Source organism: Bombus affinis, chromosome 16 (assembly GCF_024516045.1).
Source record: "Bombus affinis isolate iyBomAffi1 chromosome 16, iyBomAffi1.2, whole genome shotgun sequence".
Taxonomy (NCBI): Eukaryota; Metazoa; Arthropoda; class Insecta; order Hymenoptera; family Apidae; genus Bombus; species Bombus affinis.
The window spans coordinates 2,169,466-2,186,781 of NC_066359.1; the positions used below are offsets into that span (position 1 = coordinate 2,169,466).

The 17,316-nt window shown below is 27.1% G+C and overlaps 4 protein-coding genes across 8 annotated transcripts; 2 read left to right on the plus strand and 2 right to left on the minus strand.

The window, feature by feature from the left end:
- Positions 1-7: 7 nt before the first annotated feature.
- LOC126925895 (thioredoxin domain-containing protein 9) lies at positions 8-1,675 on the plus strand. 2 transcript variants are annotated; one of them, XM_050741884.1, is made up of 4 exons: positions 8-274; positions 453-631; positions 831-1,032; positions 1,138-1,675. In XM_050741884.1, the coding sequence occupies exons 2-4, from the start codon at positions 455-457 to the stop codon at positions 1,404-1,406; spliced, it is 648 nt and encodes a 215-aa protein (XP_050597841.1). In that variant the 5' UTR covers positions 8-274; positions 453-454; the 3' UTR covers positions 1,407-1,675. The 2 variants fall into 2 exon arrangements, with proteins under 2 accessions (XP_050597841.1, XP_050597840.1); XM_050741883.1 differs by having other exon boundaries at positions 8-243.
- A 2,176-nt stretch (positions 1,676-3,851) lies between these two features.
- Positions 3,852-8,557, minus strand: LOC126925948 (polycomb protein Scm-like). Of its 2 annotated transcripts, none has more exons than XM_050741965.1 (8): positions 8,184-8,557; positions 7,731-8,021; positions 7,424-7,656; positions 6,799-7,366; positions 6,532-6,714; positions 5,875-6,447; positions 5,662-5,816; positions 3,852-5,539 (listed from the first exon to the last, which is right to left on the minus strand). In XM_050741965.1, the coding sequence occupies exons 1-8, from the start codon at positions 8,209-8,211 to the stop codon at positions 5,405-5,407; spliced, it is 2,166 nt and encodes a 721-aa protein (XP_050597922.1). In that variant the 5' UTR covers positions 8,212-8,557; the 3' UTR covers positions 3,852-5,404. The 2 variants fall into 2 exon arrangements, with proteins under 2 accessions (XP_050597922.1, XP_050597921.1); XM_050741964.1 differs by having other exon boundaries at positions 6,532-6,720; positions 8,184-8,555.
- Positions 8,558-8,814: 257 nt separating this feature from the next.
- Positions 8,815-13,692, plus strand: LOC126925947 (mRNA (2'-O-methyladenosine-N(6)-)-methyltransferase). Of its 3 annotated transcripts, none has more exons than XM_050741961.1 (6): positions 8,815-9,163; positions 9,762-10,044; positions 10,392-10,547; positions 10,623-10,762; positions 10,844-12,208; positions 12,290-13,692. In XM_050741961.1, the coding sequence occupies exons 2-6, from the start codon at positions 9,787-9,789 to the stop codon at positions 12,558-12,560; spliced, it is 2,190 nt and encodes a 729-aa protein (XP_050597918.1). In that variant the 5' UTR covers positions 8,815-9,163; positions 9,762-9,786; the 3' UTR covers positions 12,561-13,692. The 3 variants fall into 3 exon arrangements, with proteins under 3 accessions (XP_050597918.1, XP_050597919.1, XP_050597920.1); XM_050741962.1 differs by lacking the exon at positions 8,815-9,163 and adding an exon at positions 9,181-9,408; XM_050741963.1 differs by lacking the exon at positions 8,815-9,163 and having other exon boundaries at positions 9,897-10,044; positions 10,392-10,555.
- Positions 13,693-14,931: 1,239 nt separating this feature from the next.
- On the minus strand, positions 14,932-16,963 carry LOC126925949 (2-oxoglutarate and iron-dependent oxygenase JMJD4). The gene is made up of 4 exons (XM_050741966.1): positions 16,483-16,963; positions 16,114-16,411; positions 15,765-16,035; positions 14,932-15,695 (listed from the first exon to the last, which is right to left on the minus strand). The coding sequence occupies exons 1-4, from the start codon at positions 16,715-16,717 to the stop codon at positions 15,240-15,242; spliced, it is 1,260 nt and encodes a 419-aa protein (XP_050597923.1). The 5' UTR covers positions 16,718-16,963; the 3' UTR covers positions 14,932-15,239.
- Positions 16,964-17,316: the final 353 nt, after the last annotated feature.

Sequence of the window (17,316 nt, forward strand, 5' to 3'; positions counted from 1 at the left end):
TTTTTTAAATCCTCGTTTAATTGTTTTTGTAAAACATTTTTGATGCTATATAAAGTTTACTTAAAATATATCTTTATGAAATATGACCGATCTATAAATTTATGGTTTATCAAATTTGTACTTTTCTCGCCTTATATGGTATCAAGTAAATTATAAAAGCAACAAGGATAGACATATTTTCTATCGCATAAACAATTTGACAAAAACGTAGATTCCTTATATGGTCAAACCGAAACCGCATCAGTAAGGAAAACTTTATTTGCTAAAATTTAAAGTACAGTAAAAATAAAATATTCTGTAATATTGTATCAATTATCCACATATTAAAAAGTATTTATTTGTTCAAATATGAAATAAAAGCTGTTTATCTTTTTTCACATTACAATATAAAATTACATATTAAGTTTGTATAATATAACCCAAAAATTTCTCAGAATTTTATTTTTAAGTAGAAATGGAGACTATTTTGCAACAAAAAATAATAGAAGCAACTCACTGCGTTGAAAAACAATTAGACACAGAGATAGAAAAATTGGAAAATCTGGATATTAATGATTTTGAAAAGTTGCGTGAACAACGTTTAAAGAAACTAAAGTTGCTTCAACAACAAAAGCAGAATTGGTTGGCATTGGTAGTGTAACATTTAGTATTTTATTATTATATAGTATTTTAATCTCTGAATAATGCTGTTTTCCTGCAATCAATGTAATCTTTTTATCATAAGGAAAAGATAAACTAGTTAATCAGTTTATAGTATTTAATTCACTATTTAATAATCCAATTTTATATACAATTAAAATTGTTAATTCAATGTTTATGACTATTTTTAGGGTCATGGAGAATATTCAGAATTATATGATGAAAAAGAATTCTTTGAAATTTCAAAAAAATCTCAAAACATTGTTTGCCTGTTTTGTAAAGACGATTCCCCAAGATGTAAAATAGTAGATCATCATCTCAAAATTCTTGCAAAAAAGCATATAGAAGCAAAGTTTTGTAAGTTAAATGTAGTACGATGTCCATTTTTAACTGGTAAGTTAATTATTGTCCATATTTTCTATATTTCTTTAGTGTATTCTCTTAAACTTTTCTTAAATCTAAAAATTTGTAATATTAATCTATATTATACATTTACAGAACGTTTAAGGATCAAAATTATTCCCACAATTGCTCTCATTGTTAATGGTAAAACTAATGATTACATTGTGGGATTTACTGATTTAGGAAATCGTGATGATTTTTCAACTGAAACATTAGAATACAGAATTTCGCTTTCTGGAGCAATAACATTTGAAGAGAACTTGTCATCAGAAAATAATAAAAAACCATGGTTATCACAAGTTTTAAAACCTAAAACTATCAAAGGACCTAATGGTTCAAATTCTGATGATTCGGATGAAGATTAAAAATAATTCATAATTTTTAACGATTCATTAGCTAATATTTATAAGCTTTTACCTGTATGTAAAATTTAATTAATAAAAATTAATAATCGTTAAACAAGTAAAGACAATTTTAATATACAAAATAGCTATATTATATAAGATATTTATATATTATTTTATTTATAATAAATATTGTTATATATAAAATAAATCTTTTAATGTAAAAAATTTTTAAGAAACAAACATTTTAAATATATTTTTTTATAAATAAAGTTGCTTATAACTTTAAATTGCTTACTTAAATTTACTTACTAGTACATACTATATAATTCTGTCCAAATCTATTATAATACAATAAAAAAATCATTTAAAAAAATTTAATTTTTTCATATTATTATTCAAAACAAAGTAACTCCTAAAGTCAAAAGATAATTTGTATTATATGTAATTACATATTATTCATAAATAGCTTGCAGTTAAAAATATAATATATGAATATAGATAGTGTACCTATGTGTAAAAAATAAAAATTCATATTTTAAAAAATATTAGAAAATATATTTTTATTAATCAGATGTGATCACTCAAACAAATTTCAAATTATCTATCAATTGCAACAGTTTTCAGAAAATTTTAAACATTATTCATTAATTTAATAATTCAAATTTGTTCAATACTTCAAAGAATGTTCTATTCATATTCAAATTTTATGTCACATATACATCAGCATGATAATAAATTTAATTTAATTATTTTTTACAAATTATTCTGTTTTTTATATAAAATAAGTCATAAAAATTTATGACTACTAAATAAATGCGTATTAATATCAATAACAATTCCTAAGTTATTATATACAATTGGACAAAGGCAATTAAATATAATAAATATAATAAAGCAAAATTATTAATAAAATAAGTCTAAACATATCTTCTTCCTAAATCTTTTAAACCTATCAAAAGTAAAAAGTAAGAAAGTATAATATTTTGATGTTAAAGATAAAATAAACGCTTTCTAGGAACAAACATATGAGAAGTTTATCAAAATATGAAATTATATCAATTTATAATTAAGTTTAAACAAAGATATACTAGAATGACTAATGACTTATATCAAAATTGTATTAAAACAAGTATTAGATTAAAATATATACGTATACTTTTCCAATATATGTTACAAGCATTTACAAGTAAATTTCATAGAAATGAAGGAAAAGCACAATATATTTTTAACACAGTTTTATTCTCTCACGTGAGCATCACTGACAAAGAGATGTTATGAGAAGTTTATTATATGAAAATATTTAAAATTCAGATATAAATCAACTTCAAAGAAATAGTTGAGTAGACAAACATAATTATATTTTTAATTAAACAATTCATTATATAATTTTTATTATGATATAATGTCTAAAATACCTTTGCTATTCAGAATATCTACTGTGCAATTACAAAACCTTTCTAAAATTATAACTTTAAAAAAGTAATAATATATAAAAATGGCAATATTTTTAAAATTATAATGATTTGAATCTTATGTTGCAAAAAAGTAAGGCATGGAATTGTAACATCGTTGAAAGTAACTATTAAATTCATTTATGATCCAACTCCATTTAGTTATCATTTATCAAACCTAATTTGATTAATCACTCATGAAAGAATAACTTGTTATGTTACTTTACAATATTATGATATTTTGTGATATTTTTCATAGCCATTTTATTATTACTAATACCATTCTTTTTATATTGAATTAAATTTAATTAAGAATGTATATTGATATCATTATTCCTTATATACATATGTTTTGTATTTATGTATAAGAGATTTATATAATTTAAAATTCATTATATGTTAGATGTAAATCAAAACTTTTCGAATATTCTATTTCTTAAGTTTTTACATGTTTAATAACTAATTTTTAATATTATAATTATGCAATGTATCACAGAGATAATTTTGCACACATTCAAATTTTTTATATGTACACATCGAAATGGAAATTATATTTATAAACCCTTTGCGGATGAGGTCGCTCGACGAGCAAGCGTCGAGAATAAATAAGCGTGGAGAAAATATACACGTTGAATGTTGCGTTATTCATTGTCGAGACTTGTATTATTTTCATCAATATTTAGTTCATCATCATTGTCACTATTACTAGAAATATTGAAACGTCTGAGCCGATTCCTTGTTAAACGGAGTTCGTTCCACTGTCTGAAGCACTATCGTCGTCTTCTATCTTGTCAGGTTCAAAATAATGCTCGTCATCACTACTATCGCTATCGAACATGTTCTTTCTGGATATTTTAGACATCGTGTATAAGGTATTATAAAAAATATATAAAACATATAAAAAGTTTGCTGATTCATCTGGTAATGTCAATGAAAGATTGAAATTCGTTTTAACTCGACCATCATCCTACATCTCGAGTTTACGGAAGATAACATTTCTAAAGATCTATAATTTTCTTTCATCAAAAAACATAATACTGTTTAGTTTATTATACCCATACATAAATACGCATTAAATTATCGCTCAGAAAAATAGACGTATGCCAGCCACTTCAAAATAAGTGTTCGAAACTGTAAACAGATTTTGGCGGCTATATGCCGACACGTGTCCGCAAAGGGTTAACACTATGCAATAAACATACTTTAACAAATTACTAAAAGAATTTTTTAAAATATCATAAATGAAAATAAGCAAATATATAATACTGTATCTGCAAAAAGAACTGTAAAAAAATTACATAAATTACCTTATAATGCCCCTGCTTATGAATTATACGCTGTTCACACTTTTAGAAAATATTTTTATGAAATTACATTAATAAATATATTATGAATAGATAATATCTAGAAATCCTTTTTTACATGAAAGTAGAAGTATTGTTATTATAAAAAATATAAACATTTACGCATATATTTAAAGTATAAAAGCGTATGTTCTCTCTAAAACTCATATGACATGGCAATTCAACTTTATTTGAATTATATATTTAAAATTAGATTTGTTAAAAATGTATTTTATTACATATATATTATTTCTATTAAAAACAAGAAAAAAGAAATAACAACAAAGTGCCAAAAATATGTAAGAAAATGTTATTATGTTTTAACAAATACGATAGTCTGTGTTTTAAATTTTTTGCCTTATATAGAAGATATAAAGTAGAACATATTGCCTTTCCATGTATAAAATGATACCTTATTATTTGTTGTAACAGTACATCATAAAACAGATAGTAACTACATATAAGAAGTAATTACATATAATCGTTCTTAAATACGTGTTATGAAACATAAAATAATTACACTTTGTACATGCGTTTCTTATGACTTATGTTCTTTTTTAACAAAAATGCACGAAAGTTTACTTTTACATTAACAAATAAGAAATATTTCATAGATAATTACATATAATTATGCTAATATTTATATAATATAACAAACTCAATTTATATCCAAAAAGAAATGCAAAAACAATCGTTGTACTAAATATACTTCACACTGTTTTTATGTCACAAGGAGTGTTCTCACTTAAGAAATTGAGATAACTTAGTAAAAGTTATCTTTCCAAGAGAATATATAAAAATTGCAATAAAGTTTGGAAAAGGCAAACATATTGCAGGAAATAACTTTCTTATTTAACCTGATTATTTAGCATTTGGAGTTGAATCAACTAGTCTAATTAGATTCTAGAATTCTTCTATAGACATCTTTAACTTTGTTCATTATCAAAAAGATTTTACATTCACATAATTAATATAACTTTACATATTTTTAAAGCAAGAAAAATATTTAAATACTAAAATAAAATTAAACTTTGATTCTTTTTTATTTAAAATCTATGTTAATCGATGAATGAAGGTTTTGAAAAATTATACTCAATATATTCACATTATTTTAACAGCTTATATATATTATTTTGTTCTCAATGATGAAAACAAACTTGACCAGCTAGTTTAAGTAATACGTCAATTTAACTCACTGTACATAGTTTGATGTTTGATAAAGTCATAGAAGTATATGCCTTCTACCTTTAATACGATTTACCAAATTGCATATTTTAAGTGCTGGTCCAAGTTTTAATCCCATATATTTCATCATCATATCAGAATTTAAAAGTAACAAAGCTTTCCCATCAATTTCCTGAAAATTTTCTTCAATTACTGATTTGTGTATGTACTATTTGATATATAAATGAATTTATTATTCACTGTAATAAATACTATTATAAAATAAATACAAAATAACATAAAGTGTTAACTTACATGTTTCCTGAATAAATCTGCATGCTGTCCTAATGCAGGATCAGTAACACCAATATAATGTATTACATCTTCAATAGTCCATTCTGCTGGTTCAATAGAAGGTGTGCGATTTGTGGAAGTTTCAGATTGGGTAGTGGATGTTGCAGCTTCAAGCTCTGATTATAATAATAATATATCATTTATTTATCAATATTTTTAAATAAGAGAAATTACCTGGAACAGATTTTCGTGGTTGTTTTGTAGCTGTTGGTGAGGATAATGATGAATTGTTTATACTTTGTACAGAATTTTGTTGTGTTTGCTGCTGTGGGATAGTTGACGACAGGTTTTGCTGACTTGGAGACCACCTTCGTTTTTCTGCTGCAGTAGTACTATTAGTTGTAGCTGTAGCAGTATTAACTGCTTCTTCGCTATTGGTGGATTGTGGTTGTTGAGTATTTGGACATTTGTTGCAGGGTTCTTTCCTTCTAAATAACATATGTTCACATGCACAAAGATCCTCAAGTTGTCGCCTAATGTATATATAAAAATCTTCTTCTTCCATAAATATAGGTAACCTAACAGAAGTAGGTTTACTCTCTAAAATTAAGCTTATAGTTTCTCCTTCGCCACGTTTTAACAGACTCAACATCTGTCTTGGACTCATTGCTGCCATCAAGAAAGCTTGAAATATATCTCTTGTGACATTTAGTATAGGGCCAGTACCAAATTGTGCTGGCATTGCCTTTACTTTACGAGGATCAAAATAGGGACCACATGTGCAATTATGATTTACATAAATTGTAACTGTAACATAATAAAAATATTGAACGACAAAAGAAAGTATAGATTCAATTACCAAGAGATAAATTTAAGTGAAATAGTATATACCATTCTCTAAAGAATGTGGTTTGGTATTAGCTGTACTAGTATCAGGTTCTGTGGCTGGTTGTGGTGGAGCACTTGAACCAGCAGGACTCACTAAAGCAACAGCTGGTTCTCCATTAGTGCCTCCACCAGACACTGCCATTACTGGTAAGATGTTACTTGTCCTAGACTTAAATCTATTAGGCCCTGTCGCTACAGATATTTATGTATATTACTTAATAAAAATATATACTTTAATGATATAAGGTAGGAAGATATTATAATTCTTACATTTCTGTCTAGGTGGTTGTAATGGATGACCACTTTTAAAACACCACCCAGCAGGGAAGATATCTCTAGAGTCAAAACGACACCAATAATCAAACGCTCCCCGCCAGCCATCAAATGTAATATGAATCATGTCTTCCTTAACTGCACCAACAGTTGCTGTGCAAATAAGTTGTGGATTCTTTTTATCTATGGCTTCCAATTTATGTCCAATTTCAAACATATTAGAACGCGGAGTTTTTGGCTCGCGTTTAAATACTTTTGCAGGTGCCATTTCAGCACCATTCAATGTTTTCAGAAGAAACATTGGCCAACTGGAAGCATTCATTCGGAAGCCCAATGGTGGTTGCAACATGCCACCAGATTTTTCGCAATGACCAATTGGATTAATTTCATTACTGTCAACTAAACGCCAAAAATCATTTTTATTATCTGAACCATCCAACCTAAGTCTAAGACGAGGACCAAGAACTCCAACTACAGTCGCAATACATGTTGATGTTAAATTACGAGGATCAAGAGCCTCTAATTTCATACCCATTTTGAATTCATTAGTTGATGGAATCTCATGCTAAAAGATAATTTCAATATTATAACGTATACTTTCCTTTTTTATGATTTAATGTACCTGTTTGAAACATTCTATAGGTGCAGCTTGGCTGTTTGTTTCTTTTAAGTAAAGATCCCAATCAAAAGTTTGATACGTTTCATACTGAAATGGACCAGTAGAGGTTGATGGGGAGTGAGATATATTTGTATGGCTTGTATTCGTAAATGATTGAGTTGTAGAAGGAATATTATTTCCACTTATTAATCCCGATGGTGCAAGGGATGGTGCAGGAGATGACTGGTCCCTATTATCTATTTAAAAAAAATGCAATCCTCATTAAAATATATATACTTCAACTTTTTTTAAACTTTTGTAAATTACTAACTTTTCTTTATATCTGTTTGTCCTTCCTTCTTTTGATGTTTATTTAAACAAAATGGAGAGCAAAAGTCTTTTGTAGGCCCATCTTTTTGCTCTAATCTCACTGGTGTACCTCTAATAACATTGTCGCATTGAACGCAAGCACCTCGTATATAAGCCTTGCGAAATTCTGATAAACAAGTTTCTGAACAGAATTCTTTCTTTCCATGTTGCGTTGGAAGAACATATTTTAAAGGCTGCTTGGTTTCCCCGCACCATGTACAGGAGTTTTTTGATTTTGGTGGTCTTCCAGGACCTATATTTTAAAGATATAATGTTTTAAATAAATAGTAACATAACATATATAATAATAGTTATCAATAATAAAAAAATTATTCATATCTACAATCGAAAATGATTGAGAAAAGAGAAAAATCTATGAAGTACAAGGTTACTTTGAACTCTAATATTTATATACCTCGCATTTTGGTTTGTGTAGACGACATAATTCTTCATAGAAAAACAGTATTTGATACTATAACTTATTGCATAACATTACTACTTTAATTTAATAATTAAGGACATCTTTGCATCCATTAATAAAATAAATCTTGGAAGCACATCTAGTTTTAAACAGAAAAAAATTACAGTTATATTCTACTAGCAAATAGGTTACGGTCAAGCCTATGTACCACCAGATAGTTTCTCATACACCTTCACATAAATCAAAATTTAATCGGATTCTGTGATGATTATTTCGTTACAATCAAAATAATATATTCCGTATCAAAAGTTATTATGTCAAGCCGCCATATTGCTTTGATTTGGCCGCGCAATCCGTAGATAAAAAGGTAATAGAAAGGATTCATTACATGAATATCAATACCATAATTACACAAGTTATAATCTGTGCATATCATTAAAATTTTGTACCAATAAATAATAATAATTGTTTGAAACCTTTTTTTGCTAATTAAATAAAATGACAAAAATAATTTTTTTCATTTTGTAATTTTTCTTTCCCGAAAAACTATTTCTACCATTCCCCTCGATGCTTAATGTTTATTTAAAAATCATAATACTATGCATTCCAAAACTATCCTCCTTAAGATTAAAACGTAAAAACGATAAAATATCATTTAATTGATTTATGCGGTGAAATATATACGTAATTATGTATTTATGTAATGAAACAAGCAAATTATTGGTTAAATATTCTACGAAAACTTCATATCATTTCGATGTTTCGCTTAATGCGAAGTATTCTTTTTTTTAACATCTGCCATTCTGCCATTCATTGTAAAGAAAGCTTTAACTTTGCTGTCGTTGGAATTGGAATTTCAGTTCAAGCAAATGGTATCTCACGGGTGGAGGTCGTTGCGTCAAATCTCACAAATCATGAATGAATTCTAAGTTCTGTTGTATATTTTCTACAAATTAGCAACATTGTTGACACTAGTAAGTCCAGCATTAACGGCTACGTGTTTTTTACAAATTTGCATAATCCTACGTCGTGAAAATTCGCGAATTTATCAAACGGTTTAGTGGCATGTAAACAAACATTGAATCACGAAATGTTGTCATATAATTTTAACAGTTTTACATACGTAAATTTATTAAAAATACACAAAGAAAGTTGCAATTTTACTCATTCTTTTATAATTCATGTTATAATAAAGAAGAAATTAATATATTTTTAGAAGGTACGAAAGTTCTTTCTAAAATTTATTACTTTTTTAAAGTGTAAAACTTTCATTTTTTATGTTTGTAAATAACTTGTAATTACTAAATATATAAGTAAATTTGGTATTTATAAGCATAATATTCTTCATCTTGTGATATAAAAACTTACTTTGCAACTTATGAAAAGACAAAATGCAAGGAGTGTTGATTAATATATTTTGTTGCAAGATATTAAAAATAAAACATTGAGAATGTTACATATATAAAGAAATATATAAATGTGATCAAATTTTATATGCATATGTAATAATTATGTGCTATAAAGTATCTATTAACGAGAATAATTGTGTCATATGTGTTATATGTACTAAAGTATTTACCACAACGTGCGTTGTACGATGAATGAAGTAAGTGGAGGAAAGCAAGACATACCAAATACTTCTTCTTGGGAAACTTTATCTGGCCAGTCTGCATCTTCATTGTCTACTATGCATCATCATCATCAGTCGTTACAACAAGATGCAACTCCAACTGTTGCACAAGTTATAGTTCCTACTCCTGTAAAACTTCAGACACCTATCTTAAGCTCAGCACAAAATATATCTGACCACTGTTCACAACTTGGTCATATGCAACAATCAGGTCTAATGTCGCAGGTAAATATTTATTTATAATCTATTGTCTAAAATTATTAATTGCTTATATGAACAAAACGTAAAACGTAATCTTTTATATATTAAAATTCAATTGTTGAAAATTAAAAGATTAAACTATTAATAATTATATTCCAAAAGTAAAATGAAATGCAATATCTTTTTGTTTTAATGAAATGATAAACTCTGCAGATACAAGATTCATAAATAAGGAAATTATTATATCTGGGAGATTAAGTGGCTAAAAGAGTTGAGAAATACAATTATAATTTGAAGATAATGAAAACAAATAAGCAAATATAATAATATTTTTTCCCCGTAAATTATTATATATTTCTATTCAATTACAGGGTACACCACCAGGAACGTTCCCAGAACCTGAACTTTCACCTGAACTTCAGCAACAAGGATGGAAGAAGTTTTGGAGTAAAAGAGAAAATCGTCCATATTTTTGGAATAAATTAACTGGAGAATCATTATGGGTAATACCACCATTGAAACCTCAGGTACTAAGGTATAACTTTTGGTTGTAGATTAATAAAAACATAAACTTATATGTGTCAACTGCATCTATATTCAAGTTTGACCCAATTACGGATCCACTTGGTATATGCGGTGTACCACCTGTTTCTGGAAATGGAACGATTCCCCCAGGAGGAACACTTAAACGCAGAGCTTCTGAAGATAGTGTTGTTCCGGCTGCAAAGAAATTTGTATTAGCGTATGTTTACTTGACTGAATTTATATCATTTTTATATTAAGCATTTTTTAAAAATTCTAATATATTTTAATTTAATGATAGAGGACCGTGGGATTTGGAAATTCCAACAAATGTTATAATATACGAGAGAGCTCCATCAAATTTACCTCATGTTCATCCTGAAGCAGAAGCATTACGGTGTAGTTTACTTGCAAAATTGAGACAATGCTATCAAGAATTGTGTCATACTCGTGAATCCATAGATGCTCCAAAAGATTCTTTTAACAGATGGCTAATGGAAAGAAAAGTTATAGACTGTGGTTCAGATCCCCTTTTACCAAGTCAGTGTTTCCCTGAAATTTCTATGTCTATGTATCGTGAGATTATGAATGATATCCCTATTAAATTAGTCCGGCCAAAATTCACTGGTGATGCAAGAAAACAGCTATCGCGATACGCAGAGGCTGCAAAAAAGATGATAGAATCAAGAGCAGCTTCATCAGAAAGTAGGAAAGTTGTAAAATGGAATGCAGAAGACACATTTCAATGGTTGAGACGAACAGTTGGTGCTACATTTGACGATTTTCAAGATCGTCTCGCACACTTAAAACGACAATGTCAACCACACCTTACAGAGACTGTAAAAGCTAGTGTTGAGGGTATTTGCCTGAAAATTTATCATTTATCAACAGAGTATGCAAAAAAGGTTAAAGATAAAAATAATCAAATATTAAAGGATAATGGTTTAGGAAATGTTATACCATTAGGAGGACCTGCTAGTGCACAAAGGAAAGTTTGGTGTTATCCTGTGCAATTTTCTCTTCCAACTCCTCGACTTCCACAAGTGGATTATCTTCCTGAACGTGAACAGACAATGTTACGTTTTCATGGTGATACTGCGTGTATTAATAACATGCATCTTACTAAATTAGAACACCTATATAGATATAATTGCTTCGATGATAAAAAATTCGAAATGTTTTTACCTCGTGTTTGGTGTATGTTAAAACGTTATCAAACATATCTTGGAATTAATGAAGGACAAGCAACACAAATGGCTTTGCCTGTCACAGTTTTTGAATGTCTTCAACGATCATTCGGTGTAACATTTGAATGTTTTGCATCCCCATTAAATTGTTACTTTAGACAATATTGTTCAGCATTCGCTGATACAGATTCTTATTTTGGATCAAGAGGACCTTTCTTGGACTTTAGGCCTGTAAGCGGCTCGTTTCAAGCTAATCCACCATATTGCGAAGAACTTATGGAAGCTATGGTTAATCATTTTGAACGTCTTTTGGCTGATTCTACTGAACCTTTATCTTTTGTGGTATTCTTACCTGAATGGCGGGATCCAGCACCTAATGCTCTTATTAAACTGGAAAGTAGCCATTTTAAGCGCAAACAAGTAGTGGTACCTGCAATGGAACACGAATATAGACATGGGTTTCAACACATATTACCAAAGTAAGTTACAATATTTTGGTTTCAATATTTATTCAAGTAATAAATAAAAAATACATACAAAAGACCCTTTTTGCATTATAGAGGGGAAGTTAATATTAGAGCAGCGCACGGAACATTAGTTGTATGGTTACAAAATGCAGCTGGTACTGCTCGTTGGGGTCCTACTGAAGAAAGAGTCGAAGCATTATTAGAAGCATGGCGTCCAGGAAGAGAAAGAGAACGAGATAGACAAGAACTTTTGTCACCACCAAGGCAAACACATCAGCAAATACCTTCTACGCCTATCCCTGTTTTAACGACGCCCACAAATCCAACAATACCGTTACAAACATTATCCACGCATCCTATATAATTCTTAAACAATATTCGGAGAGTTGGAAAGAAAACTAAAATAAGTCTAACAATTTAATTTTAATTCTTTCTTAAAGAAATCGGTCTTTTACAGAATGTATTTGGCATATAATTTAACAATTACATTTTATGTAGCGGAATTAACATAATAACAACATGAAACATCGATTTCTGCTAATACTGTTATGCCTATTATGGTAACATTCATGATATAGCGAATATAATCGTAAAATCGGAGATGCAATATAATTTACGTGTTCGAATATTTAAATAAGCGAATTACTTGAAAACTTATTAAAATGAAGGACAGAAACTCTTAATTTTGGTTCACTGGGATCTCGCTATATTGTGAAAGATACTGCACTTCAATATTATTCATCATATGTGCTGTAAGAAATTCATTTCATCTAAAGAAGGTATACAAATAGATATATACAATTTGTACATATGCGTACTGAAAAATTGTTTGATTATTATGAATTAAATGAATATTATTATGCTACCTAAAATTTCATATAAATCTTTTCTATTGAAAATTGTGAGAATTTATAACTTAATTTTAATAATTCTTTTGTGATGTTTATCATAGAGTGCAATTTCTTTACTTATTTCCAACATGAAATGTTAAAAATATGTGAGATGTGACAATGAAAAATATGTATCTATTATATAGGTATAAAAAATCATCATTTGAATTGATACAAAATCACGTTGCGTGGAGTCTAATCTTTATAATAGCGTTAATTGTTAGTAATTAATAAGAAGACTTTGTAAGACGTGATACCCTAATAGAGGTACTTGCCATGCAAGTAAAAATTGGTACTATTATGAAAAAGTTATGAGAAAATGCAATAGTGTGTATGCGTGTGTGCCCGTGTGTGTAAATAATGAAATACATAATTATATTTGCTTGTTTTTCATCGGAAAAATTAGTTTATATGAAAATAATTTAAAGTAATATCCCCTTTTTATACCTTTTATCCATGACAATCTGTTTCTTTTAACATGAAATAACAAAGTGCGATAGATACTCTGTTTTCTAAATGTATCATCAGTGCAATATTTTATATGAATTTTTAATAGAACTTATAAAAGAAAATATGTACAGAAATATATTAACTTCTTTTATAGAAGACATCTTTGTTACTTTTCGATGAATTTTTAAATCTTAAAATGAACATATAATTGATTTATAAATTTGTATAACACTGGATTATGATAATTCATCCTTCAATTTATGAAATTGTTCAAGATAAATTCAAAAAAAAATACTGTTCCATAAAATAAATGTGTCTTGAGTTGAAAATACATCTGTATATATATGTATTAAAAAATCAAATTAAGTATAGAGTTTACAACTATTATTTTCACATGAAACAAAATACTTTTTTTTAATAATATAATGGCTTTTTCTTTAAGTGAAATATATATATAAATCATATATATTATATATAAGAAATAATATAAATAATATCATACAATATATTTTCATTATATTTCTATTATATTTATACTTTTTTCTTTTTCAATTAATTACATAAGCAAATCCTTAATATACACATTTTATGTCATTCTAAGAAATGGTGACCAATTCGTAATTTTACACAGTTTAAAATAATAATTTAGAAATATTATATACACACATGTGACATAATATCACACAATTTACTTTGTAATTTTATTTTATAAATTCAAAAGAAAAAACTGTGCTATATACATATTTTTCCCGATACTAATAAGTTTTTACAATTATTTGTGTTTATAGATAATATACATACTTATACATATCTTATACATTTTGTATATGTTTATTAGTAATAAATTGTACATAGTTGTACAATATGTATATGTATATATGTAGACATAAGACACTTATGCACATATAATTTGTAAGGCATAAGACAATATAAACAAAGGTTTATGGGCACTTACTATTTTAGTACTTAAACTCCCATAAAAAAAATAAAATATACTCGTAAAAAGATTATATTATTGTTGAATACAGTATAAACAAGTAGAGTTCTACATTTTATAAAGCAACTTGTTACTGTTGAATTAGAATACTGTTTTTTTTTAGATGTAAATATATTTACATTAATACAAACTATATAAATAATTCATACTTCTAAAAACTGAAAAACTGTTTCTAATAAAAGTTATCCAATTGACAATAAAGTCATTTACTAAAGATATTTTATTTTTAAGTATTGAAGATTCAAAGATCACATTTTTTTAAATAGTGTTATATTTTTATATTTATATTGTGTTAGAGGTTGAAACATTTTGAAATAAAAATTAGATGAAGAATAATACAAAATTTAATATAATATAAATATATTTTATGATTTAAAAATATTTAAATAAAAATATAATTGAGTTTGCTACCTATTTTATTTCTCAATTTTATTAGATAGTTCACAGTACTTACAAAATATACAACTTTTATTTATGAAAATATATATTACAGATCTTTTTTTTCAATTCTAATTAATAGGTGTAATAAAAAAATCAACGTTTTGTTTTTAAAAATTATGTAGTTGCTTATATTCAATATTTACAGATCTATATAAAAATTTGTTGATTATATGTATTACATTATTTACATCATAATATTTACATTTATATAAACAAAAACAAGATTTTTATTTCCTTATTTTATTTTTAATTTTTTTGTCTTTTATCATGTAGATGAATGTTCAGTTGAGTCATATGATTGCAAAAACAATAATAACTTGTTCAGTAATTTATGGGCTTGCTGTTTTTCACAAATTAAATAATAAATAGATTTTTCTTCCATATCATTAATAAAGTCTATCAATGTCAATTTTATTGAATGGAGATCGAATACGCAATGGCTAAATCCAAGTTTATATCTATTAAAGGTAATTACGTCCTCTTTTTTTAATACCATGCTTAAACGACGTTTAGCTATAAATGTCAGAAAATTAAAGAATAAGTTATAATCCATTCCATATGTTGATTTCAATATTAATTGACACTGTTCTGCCCAATTGCTCATATCTTTACAGTCACTAACTTCTTTCATTACAGAGTTTAATTCCTTTTTTAATCCGTGCCACACATTTATAATATTACAACCATTGATCCAATTATGATTGAGAGAAATTGTATCCTCCTAAAAATAAGCATCATAATAAGTATAGAATATTACTTAACTTAAATAATGATAGTCAAGTATACTTACTATATTCCAAACTTGATGGTGCCAGCCAGAAGGTACAAATATAATTTCACCTTCCTTTTGAATTACATCAATATATTTTATCGATCGCTTATCATAGGTCTTATATACAGCATAGTTTTCAAGTTCTTTGGATGTTGCATCATATATTAATTGACCATGTATATCTCTAAGAAAATCTTCTTGACCTGGAGGGAAAAGTAACCAACGTTTCTTTCCAACTATATTAGCAGACCAACTGTATGATCCAAATACATCTGCATGCAATGGTGTCCTATACATGGAAACTAGTTTACCTTATTTACATAACATCAAACATTAATAATTTTGTGCTTAAAAAGTATATTTTTACCATGTTCCTTTTGGGCCCATATATACAAATCTATAATCATCATTTAAATCAGGATGTGCCATGTAATATTCATTTAGCCAGTCGGATGCAAAATACTCAGGAACTGTATACATAGGAGCATTGGGGAATAATTTCTGACAATGCCAGTCCTTTAAGTACAAAAGCGCCATAGAATCTGAATAATTGTTTTTTGCATAATCCATCCAATAATCTAAGTAATCTTTCATTTTCATATCATCTTTAGACTGTGAATTGTAATATCTTTTTTTACAATCTGCGACTGGTACTATACAATCTCCTATAAGACAAATATTTTAATTAATAAATAATACGCGTATAGAGCAAATATAATGTTTATAATTTGTTTACCAAACGATATATCAAGGACGTCGAAATCTGGTGCACCATCTAGATTCCATTGTCTTTTACACGACCAATTTTCAGTTATATTCGACTTAAAAATACACGGTTTATTCTCCATTAAATATTTCGAAAAAAAGTCATCGTACGTTATCGATGCATCAACATAATCAATCCAATCGATTATGGTGGTCTTTTTGTTAACAGATAACCTCCTGTCTTGAACTTCGACTTCTTGTACCATCGCGCACTTTTACTTGAATTAAATTTAATAATAAGCGAACTTCATTATAATTTTTTCATATATATACATATCCATGTATACACGTAAATATATATATATATATATATAGGTACACATTAAAATATAGAAATCGACAATGATGTATAGCTGTTTTTAAAAAATTACGACACTTTTTTTGAATGGATACAATGTCACGAAACTAATTAAAAACTACCTTGAAATTTTGTTAATCTACGCGCATGCGTATATGTTATGTACGTTATATTTTTAATCATTATTATTTATTATTACATTTATCGTTATGTGCTATTATGATTTAATATTTTTTGTTTGCTACATAACCATGCACAGTTGTAAACCATTCTTTTCTTAAAGTTGATTTATTTTGTTCGTTCAATTTAATTCATTTTACGTATATATTATTTTGCTTTAACTATATAACAATTTCATTAAATAATAATATACATATTTGTATTAATTTTTGTATATGGTTAAAAAATTTATTTGATACCTTAGTATATATTTAATAAATTACTTTTAAATTTAAAATTAAAAAAGTATATTATAATAGATAAATTTATTTAGATTTATACAATGGG